This window comes from Podarcis muralis, chromosome 1 (genome assembly GCF_964188315.1).
Source record: "Podarcis muralis chromosome 1, rPodMur119.hap1.1, whole genome shotgun sequence".
NCBI classification, from domain to species: Eukaryota; Metazoa; Chordata; class Lepidosauria; order Squamata; family Lacertidae; genus Podarcis; species Podarcis muralis.
Genome location: NC_135655.1, coordinates 43,250,622 through 43,260,799, shown reverse-complemented (window position 1 = coordinate 43,260,799; position 10,178 = coordinate 43,250,622). Strand labels below are relative to the sequence as shown.

The following is a 10,178-nucleotide window of genomic DNA, read 5'->3' as shown; positions in this document are numbered from 1 at the left end:
CCTTCCGGGGCGGGGCGAAGGGCCTGGCGCCGAATGGGGGCGGGGCCGGGGAGCGGCGGGCCAGTGGCAAGTCGGAACGGGGAGGGAGGGGGCGGGCGTTGTGGTGGAACAAAGAGGCGGTCCCGCGTCAGTTGGGTCCGGCCCCTGGCCCTCGAAGATGGCGCTGCGAGGAAGCTGCGCGCGGGCGAGAGGGGGGCGGCGGGCGGCGGCAGGGAGTGCGCTGGGTCTTGTTTCCCCTGAAGAAATGAAAGCGGCATTTTGGGAATAAACAAGCCCTCAGTCGTACTGTAAAAGCATTCCGTGAGCCGGGCTCTCCTTAAACGGCCGTGTCTAGGTTTTGGCCTACTGGGACTTCCTGAAGCCTGTTGTACTTCGTAGGCCTACATGAGACTGATTTGCGACCGTTCCTTATAGTGAAGTGAGGAGGGTAACGCGACAGTGTCCCTCGTCCTTCTCAGGGGGCCGATAACGTCTCTGGGCTAATTCTTAGCCGAAGGAGGGAGAGCTTTTGTTCCAGGGCGCTTGGCCAGGAACTCTCCCGTGCGCAGCGCGGAACCTTGAGTGTGAGGCTCTTGTTTCCTTGGAGAGCGGAGCCAGCTGCACTCGGTCTCGGGGGTCATACGGACGGCTTTCGGCGGCGGACTCGCGGAGCGTGGAGGCATCGCAGAAGGCAGGTGAGCGTGAAGCGGGGATGTCAGAGGTGACTCTGTGGCCGTTTTTGCCTGCATGTAAGAACGGCGGGCTTTCCTTGCTAAATGTTCCGCTACATTTCCCGGGTGGTTTAGCTCAGGAAACTCCCGGACTAGCAAACGAAAGGGCATCCGATTCGCGCAGCCTTATGCCCTGGCGCCTCTCATTTTAGAAACAGGGCACAACTATTCAGCTAAACCAGGCAGCATTAAAACCTTAGGTTAGGGTATACAGGCTCTAAGGGTGGTATGGCGAGTACTGCTGGCGTCCGTTGTCGTCTGTTGGTTATTAATATGCGCGGAAACTGTCGACTTGAGGAAGAATTCTCTCTCAATACCGTTGATAGTCTGGATATAGTTGCATAGTGATAGCGCTGTACTTAACTTTTGCCTGTTCTTTTATGTATATTCACATGCCACGTCTAGTGTGTTATTTATTCACAGTTTCAGAAGACTTACTGATCGACTTCTGTTCTGAATTTGTAAATGTGAAGGATGTTCTTGGGTGAACATTCCATAGTTTTTCATTTGGTATTTCCAATTAGAACTAAGTTGTTTCCTCAGATTCACGTTTTCCTAAAGTTGTCATTTATTTAAAACGTTTCTAGTCTGCTCTTTATTACTAAAAGTAATCCTTTTAAACTTACAAGATACAGTGAAAAAGCTAACAATAAATAATGGACTTGGTGACTAGATGGTGCAGAAGCTAAAACTGTTCTGTCAAAATTTTAAGATTATAAACTAATTTTCTATATGATTAGGATTTAGTAGTGATACCTTTTGAGTTTTCAAAGTACTTCATGTATGCTATTTCAGCATCCCCTACAACAACCACGGAAAATAGACTAATATTCCCATATTGCACATGGAAGATGAGTTGTTAATGGCTTTCTTAAGGCCACCTAAAGAGCTTATTCCTGAACCAAGAGTTTTTGTTGAATGGGCATGACTGCCATTGTCATCTCTGCTTTTTAGCCAGCTCTGGAGTACATTTCAAAAAAGCTTTCCATGGTGCTAAGAGTATGCGTGTGCAGATGGGTGTGCACTCCCTATTTGCATTTAAAGAGAAAAACAATCTGCTTCTAATTGGATACAATATACCGGTACTTATTACACTCAATTAAAAAAAAATATTGAACTAGGGCAATGTGATACCTGTTTCTTATTTATGAGGCAGGGATTATCCTCAGACTCTGTGCCAATAATTCTACTTAAGGTAATAAAGTTAAGCATATACCCAAATCTTATTAGCTTTGGAAAATAAATTAAGCCAACATGTATGCTCAAGAAATCTTTCATTTCCTTTTGTTACAGATGGAAGCAAACAACATTAATCAGGGATTGAAAGCACTATTTTCATTTAAATAAAAGTTTGTTGGAAAGCAAAAGATTCTAGTTTTCTGTGAATATTATTATGGCTTCATCCCTCAAGATTTTGGATGCTGCCTGTCTTCTAAAGAAATGTCACTGGCAAAATGGCTTGTGTCCCTTGTTTAGACCTCTTGTTGATAGTTGCAATCTAAAATGGTACAGTAGCTACAGGAGACCAGGGACACCTCCTGACAGAACCCCGCCTTGGAAGAAAATAGACTTCAGCTTTCAGAAGGGAGTGGAAGGAATCAAGACACATTTTGGACGATTAGTGAAAGAAGTAACTGATCATGTGAAAGGGCCTGAGGGACGTCCACTAAAGCAATACATGCTGGAACAGACAAAAGTGGCTTGGGAGTTTCGTAGTCAAGAAGACTTGGAAAAATGGGTAATCTCATCTGATGTTGAAATTGGAGGGAAAAGTGAAATCTATATGCAGCTGGGCAAGAATAACCAGTCTGCTTTGGTGTATGGGAACATTAATACTACAGTACCTCGTGATGGTGAGACCAGGTATAGTGGTTACTGCTCCATGAGATCTAAACCTCGACTGGTGAGTATATATTATAGTAATAGTCATTTTGCTTCAAACTAGGAGCACTATTTAAGCAGGAGTGGAATTAGTTTTTAGTGATGAAAGCTCTTTATAGAGTGTGTGTGTGTGTGTGTGTGTTACAAAAGTACAGTGGTACCTCGGGAGCCGAATGGGATCCGTTCCAGAGCCTTGTTCGCGTCCTGAAGCAAATGCAACTCGTGTCTGCAGGTTGCGTTTCTCCGCGCATGCGCGTGATGTCATTTTGACCGCATGCGCGGTGAAACCCCAAAGTATTGCGCTCCATTACTTCCAGGTCGCCACGGAGCGCATACTTGAAAATACTTGAAGCACATTTATCCCGAGGTATGACTGTACATACATTGTCTCTATTTTCAGATCATAAAGTCCTTTCTACAAAGTGCTTTGTGAGTCGACTGTTTTGGCTCCCGAATGCAACAAACCCGGAAGTGAGTGTTCCGGTTTGTGAATGTTCTTTGGAACCCAAACATCGGACACGGCTTCTGCAGCTTCCAATTGGTTGCAGGAGCTTCCTGAAGCCAATTGGAAGCCGCGCCTTGGTTTCTGAACGTTTTGGAAGTCGGAAGGGACTTCTGAGGTACAACTGTATAAGGCAGGCAAGTCCAAAGTCCATTTCAGTGGTTTACTTGGTTTAATCTGGGCTCAACAACTTTGGGGTAAAATAATAAAAAAGCTCAACAACTTTGGTCTGCCCTTTGCTTGGCCCTCATGGCCCTTCACTTCATCAAATCTGGCCCTCTTTGAAAAAAGTCTGGACACCACTGGTATAAGGGGAGGAGGATATAAATCTGAGATACATTTGTTGTTGGTCTGTGTGCAACAGTGTTTGCTTAATGTACAGATATATTAAAATTGTACTGACCTTGATTTATAGAGCATGCTCAGCATTGTGTAGTCAACCCAAACACTCTTCCTGCTGCCACAACTGTGAGAAGGTGAATACAGTATACAAAAATGCCATTTTAAAGATATGTCTTTAGAGTTCTATGTGTTAGGACATGCAACTCAGTTTTTGACCAAGTTCTACTCCAGCTTACTTTTTATCACTTTTTGAAAAAGAATAGTATGTTTGAGGCATGTTATTCAGTCATCCAAATTATATGGATAGTGAGTAAAGCATAAGGCATAAAGCATGATTTCCTCAAAGCCTTTACTTACTAATTTGTAATTATGTGCTTCTTAAATAAAACTAAATGTAAATACTTTAAAACATGGTCTTAAATGTGAGTTTGTAATGTAATTTTATCTTCCCTTCCAAAATCTGGTAAAATTGTATATATTTATTTAACTTCCTGGAAGAACTAAAGTTCATTAACAGTACAATAAAAGTGTGTAAACGTGTTCAGAGTGCACTGAAGCAGCTTAGTTGGGATGGGGAAGTCAAGTTTGACTCAGTGGAAGGCTTAGAACAGAGCTTTTCAAATTGTACGTTGAGACATGTTAGTGTGTTGGCTGCAGTGTACAGATGTGTCGTGCAAAAATTCTCCCCACGCTCCTCCTGGGGCTGGGAATGGGTTAGTTTGCTAGTAAAACTGAATTACTATGTCACAAAATGATGCATGTCTGAAAAATGTGTCACCAACATGAGAAGCTTGGAAAGCTCTGGCTTAGAGCAATATCTTGTATTTTGGTAGGTGGCTTTTGATCGAAAGAAGCCTTATGATTGGTCAAATTTCAATACCCTGGTCCTGCGTGTTCGTGGTGATGGTAGACCCTGGATGATAAACATCTATACAGACCCATACTTCTCTCATCAGAAGGATGACATATATAATTACTTCATGTTCACACGTGGGGGCCCGTATTGGGAGGAAATCAAGGTAATACAATAAGTATTTCCATAAGTGTGTTAAAAATGTATTACTTGTCATGTGGAAAATAAGCAACTGAAGGACCTCTGGCTTACCAGTAATAGTTGTCCAAAATTCAATAGACATGGGCTGTTATTATTAAAAACATTTTATCCCACTATTCAGCCAAAAAAAGCTTCCCAGAGTGAGTTACAGGTATGCTCACAATCCAAGAGACAACACAAAAGGAAAAGGAATAAAAAGTGGGAAAGCAAGCTCAGGCTGTAGAATTCTTGTAGGGATCAGCTGGAATGGAAAGATGTAAAGAGGAAAAGCCAAAAGTTCCAGTTTTTTCACCAAAACCTATGGAAACGATCCTGCAGTTCCATCTTTCCCACTTATATAGTCTGGTAGAATGGTTGTAAATAATGATAGCTGAGGGAGCTGGTCTCTCAGCGGCCCTACAATCCCATCTGTCCCTCTTCTGTAGTTTAAAGGAAATGTAAGCTGACAAACTATTTATTTAAATCAAATAATATGTAGGGCACAGAAAATAAGTCCAAATGGATGTTTTTAGGCTTTACAGACTTAAACATGTAGAAGGAATAATTATAAAAGTGAAAAACAGAATGATTTTATGGGTACCTCCACACCGGTTTCAGGCTTTAAAGTTTTAAGCGTTTGAGAAATAAGTGGAAACCCATAGAAGGCTGCTGAAGGTAAAGGGAGGCAGTTTCTAGATAAATAAACTCATAGTTGTGAGGGCGGCTAGTCAAGGTGCTGGGATTTGGTAGTCGTCTGGATGAGGGCCAGTAAATGAGGAGGTTCTGTAGGTAGCTGGTCTAGGAATTAGGTGTATAATTTATACACGAGGTTGCACCCACCCTGAAATAACTGGTTTTCTGTAGTTTCCATTCATTTTTGCAGCAGGTCTATATCTATTTAGCTAGGTATTTTAATGTTGGCATTTTAGTCTTCTCTTACTGTTTTTGGTTACTTCTTATTGTTTTACGATGTTTTCTGGTTTTGTGGTATGCTTAAGTTTGTTTATACCTATTTGTATCATGCCCTAGTACCTGTATGGATTAAGGGCAGTCTACACATGCGGGTGGGGCTATGGTCTAAACCACAGAGCCTAGGGCTTGCCAATCAGAAGGTCGGCGGTTCAAATCCCCGCGACGGGGTGAGCTCCCGTTGCTTGGTCCCAGCTCCTGCCACCCTAGCAGTTTGAAAGCACACCAAAAGTGCAAGTAGATAAATAGGTACCGCTCTGGTGGGAAGGTAAACGGGGTTTCCATGCGCTGCTCTGGTTCTCCAGAAGCGGCTTAGTCATGGCCCGGAAGGTGTCTGCGGACGAATGCTGGCTCCCTCAGCCTATAGAGCGAGATAAGCACGCAACCCCAGAGTCGTCCGCGACTGGACCTAATGATCAGGGGTACCTTTACCTTACAATTTTTTAAAATAATAATAGTTAATTAAGCATATAGATAGCCTGTACACAATTGTATCTTCTTTGCAGACTTCAGCAAACTATTGACAAGGCTATTTTGGGAGATACATATTTGGCACAGGAGTGACTGTGGTCACATGGAGTTGTATTTTCAGAATTATTGCTTAGGATGAAATTGCAGTGACACTTTCAGTTATTTTTCTCCTGATGTGCAGGCTAAGCATTGTGAAACTATAACAGCTCTTGCATAGTTAATAGTAATATGGTTTTAAAAAACGAAGCTTTATTGAAAAGTATTCTGCTACTACTGAACACCAATCATGAATGCAGCATTATTCTGTTGAGTTTATATAGTGTTGATAATATCAAGTGTTAATATGTGTCTTTGTCATGCAGATTTCCATTTACCTGTGGTAATTCCTCCTAGACAGATAGCTTGACCAATCCTTCATTCTAGCTGCCCCATAACTTATTTTGTTCTTTTAAATATCTTCCTGTTCTTGTACATAACTGTGCTTTCAGTTCTAATCAGTTGAGAGAATGCTGCATTATACACAAGTGTCAGGGATTATAAATAGTAATGGGTAGGAAAAAACTTAGCTACATAGCCATCCCAGTGTGAGTACACACACATACATATATATATATACACCTGCTTTGTATTCAGAGCCAGCACCACTATGAAAATCACAATATGAAATTATGAGCTGCATGAAGGCACTTGCTACCAGTTACCTAAAATATGCTTGCTTCTGACTAAAGGGAGAAGGAGGAGGTTATTGTTGTTGTTTTAATTATTTAATTGTATTTTATTCTGTGAACAGCCCTGAGATCTTGTGAAGAGCAGTATATAAATTTAATAAACAATAATAACAAATAATTTCTTATTGGCAGATTCCGTTTTCCAAGTTCTTTTTTACAAGCCGGGGGAGAATCCAGGACAACCAACATGCACTCTGGTTAGATAAGGTAAATATTCTTGCATTTAAATCTGCTACTTGTAAGTGCAAGATTTTAACTATATGGTCCAATGAAACAAGTCCGCAAATTGTATGCCAATGGTGCTCTTTCGGAATTTCCCTCCATACCCCATCCTCTTTAGACTAATTGTGAACTGCAAAGAACTTTTGAACTGCAGAACACCCCTGCTCTACAGAGACAAATGACAAAAGCTTTCAGTGCTTTATACAAATTCCATGTTTGAAACCTGCGCTTAGCTCTTGGCTAACTTGTAGAGCTGCCCTGTTGCTCTCAAAGAAAAAGGTGCAGGGAGCTTATGCGCTTGCCAGTGCCAAGTCCTTCAAGTACCTTCCCAGTGAAGGCCTACAGCAGAACCAGAGAGATTGAAAAGTCCCAGGAGGGCTGTACCTGAACTAGAGTATGTGATGAGAGGAACTCTTCTCATATGGGTCCTTCTTTCCTGTTGGAACCTCTGCTGTAGAATCAGAAGAGAAGGCAAAGCTGGAGAACCAAACGTACGGTTTGGCTTGGAGTTTGTTGTAGTTTTAGTGACTGTTGGTGTGTGCAATGAAGCAATACCAGTCTGTATTGAAATTGTCCTGTTTCTAACCTATGTTAGCTTCTCAGCCAAGGCTATTTGCCATACATTTGTATACTTTCTAGTTACCAATAAACCAAGACCAGTTTTCTGATTATAAGCTGACAATCAGTGACCATTAAAAAATATGAATGGATCTTTGTAGAGAAATGTTCTGGCCTCCACAAGCCTGTTAATTCGAGGAATAATTTGGAAAATGCCATTACAAATTATGCATTGTTGTTTTTTTTAAACAGATCAGTACCTTAGGATTCACCATAGCTGACCAAGTAAATGGTCCATTTCAGCTGGAGATTGACTTCATTGGATTGTTCTGTGATGCAGCCCATTCAGAGGAAACTGCTTATGAGCTATATGAAAGAAATCCCAAGAAGTAGAACTTACTGAACATTTGGAGGACTGCTATTCATCTGAAACTGGAAACTTCCACCATCCCTCCCCCCCCCCCTACACAAAATTTGCAAACAGCAAGGGGAGGGGAAAAACTGTGGCCTGCTAAAATAGCATGTGGAAAGACAGTAGTAGCTGAAAGTTAGTGGCTTTCAAGGATAGGTGACTGGATGCATTCTAATGGTTTACTAAGTTGGAATAAAGGTCAAAGGTCTAAAATTACATTGAAATATCCATTTCACTTGAAGAAAAAGAAGCAAGTATTTTATGGGAAACGAATAGCTAACTAATGAGTGATGTAGAAGGCTTTGGGGGCTTGTGTGTTGGGCTACCTAATAAATTTCTACCCTAAACTCATTTCTGGCTACTGCATTCTTTGTGACTGTTTTTTGTAGCTACCAGCCATCACGGGTAGGATGAGCTAATTTGCAGACATGCCAAAGCTTGTTAGAAATGGGTCCCAATGAGTGAGATCAAAAATGCAATCCATGCTGTGACCAAAGCCACTAGCGTGCAGAGATTAGTTGCAATTCCATTTGGAGGGAGTAAGAGATTCCTTTCTGACCTTAGTCTGTCCCATTTAGAAGCCCTTCATTGGAAGAGGCTTGCAAAACAAGCTACACATGCAATAGCAGAAAGCGATCCTCTTCCATTCCGTTTAGGTGGGAAGAATCTTTGTGTTATCAGAACTCTTCATAATGGAGTAGGAAACGGAAGTGTGCATCTGCTATCAATCAAATGGAAGGACAATACCACTAGGGGCTATTCGTCCAACCCTCCTTGTCTCTACTAGGTCCTGCCTGTGACTAAAGCCTTTTTGGTCAAATCATGATGAGTTCTAGATGCCTGGGCCTCTGAGTAAGGCTTTCTTGGTGGTGGTACCCCATAGAAGGAACACACTTCCCTGCAGGCTGGTACCAACATCAATTAATTTTGGACCAAGGTGAAAATGTTTTTCTGCAACTTTTAAAGATCAGCCTTGACCGAAGACATTTAGGACAGGTGGAAGAACATGTTTTAGTAGTTTTTTATGCAATGCATGTTGTGATCCTTCCTGGGTGCTGTTTTGCCGTGAATGGGATATAAATTTAGAAAATAAATATGTATTGTGTCTGCTCATCCTCCAGTGTCCTTGATTAAAGCTATAGTATACGCTTGAAGGGGGTGGGGACAGACTTGGTGATGAAATGTATTCCCACCCTTAACTGATCACCAGCCAGGACGTAGATTAAGCTTACCGTATTTTTCGCTCTATTGGACGCACCGGACCACAGGACGCACCTAGTTTTTAGAGGGGGAAATCAAGGAAAAAAATATTATTCCCCCCCCAGCCCCAAAGAGCAACAGACAGGCTGCACGCAGCCTGTCCACTTCTCCCAGACCTTCTCGGGGCTGCGGGGGAAGCCCGGGTCCCCCCCCCCAGCCCCAAAGAGCAAAGAAGCCAAGACAGCGCGCGGGGTCCATAGCCGCACAACCTCTCCAGCCAGGAGCTAAACCTCTCCAGTGCAGCTAAAGAAGAAGACAAGGCAGCAAGCACGATCCATCCCGCTCGCTGCCTTGGCTTCTTCTTTAGCCTTGCGCAGCATCTTTAGTCTTGCGCAACGGGATGGATTGCGCATGCTGTCCACCGGGGCTGGACTAGATGACTCCTGGGGTTCCCTTCCAACCCTGCAATTCTATGACCTCGGAAGGTGTTTGGGGTCTCCACCACTGGAGGCTTTTAAGCAGCGGTTGGGGGACCATCTGCCTGGCGTTCTTTAGCTGTGATTCCTACATTGTGAGGGGGCTGGGCTAGATGACCCTCGGGTGGCCCTCCCAACTCTATACAGTCCTACAGTTCTGCGGCAGGAGATCCACAGCCACTTCACACAATGCCCACTCCCAATTTTCATTGGAGAGACATGTGGCTTCACTGTCTAGGTAGGTACCCCCCTACCTGCCACACTTCCCCCACCCCACTTAAGCTGGGGGGGAAAATCCGCTGAAGCCTCCAGCAGCGGAGGATCCATGGTCCCCTTCCTTCCCTCCTCCGTAGTTGCTTTGAAGGAGGAAAGTGGGAGAGGAGCTGCTTACACGAGTGTAAGCTGCCCCCCTCCCACTTTCCTGCTTCAAAGCAATCACGGAGGGGGGAATCTGCTGAAGCTTCCAGCAGCGGAGGATCCATGGTCCTCTTCCTTCCTTCCTCCGTAGTTGCTTTGAAGGAGGAAAGTGGGAGAGGAGCTGCTTACACGAGTGTAAGCTGCCCCCCTCCCACTTTCCTGCTTCAAAGCAATCACGGAGGGGGGAATCTGCTGAAGCTTCCAGCAGCGGAGGATCCATGGTCCTCTTCCTTCCCTCCTCCGTAGTTGCTTTGAAG

The 10,178-nt window shown here is 43.5% G+C and overlaps 1 protein-coding gene across 2 annotated transcripts; it reads left to right on the top strand.

The window, feature by feature from the left end:
* The first annotated feature begins 131 nt into the window (after window positions 1-131).
* NDUFAF1 (NADH:ubiquinone oxidoreductase complex assembly factor 1) lies at window positions 132-8,179 on the top strand. 2 transcript variants are annotated; one of them, XM_077927048.1, is made up of 5 exons: window positions 132-670; window positions 2,004-2,613; window positions 4,269-4,454; window positions 6,769-6,843; window positions 7,669-8,179. In XM_077927048.1, exons 2-5 carry the CDS (start codon window positions 2,104-2,106, stop codon window positions 7,807-7,809), a joined length of 912 nt encoding a protein of 303 aa, XP_077783174.1. In that variant the 5' UTR covers window positions 132-670; window positions 2,004-2,103; the 3' UTR covers window positions 7,810-8,179. The 2 variants fall into 2 exon arrangements, with proteins under 2 accessions (XP_077783174.1, XP_028579120.2); XM_028723287.2 differs by having other exon boundaries at window positions 133-674.
* Window positions 8,180-10,178: the final 1,999 nt, after the last annotated feature.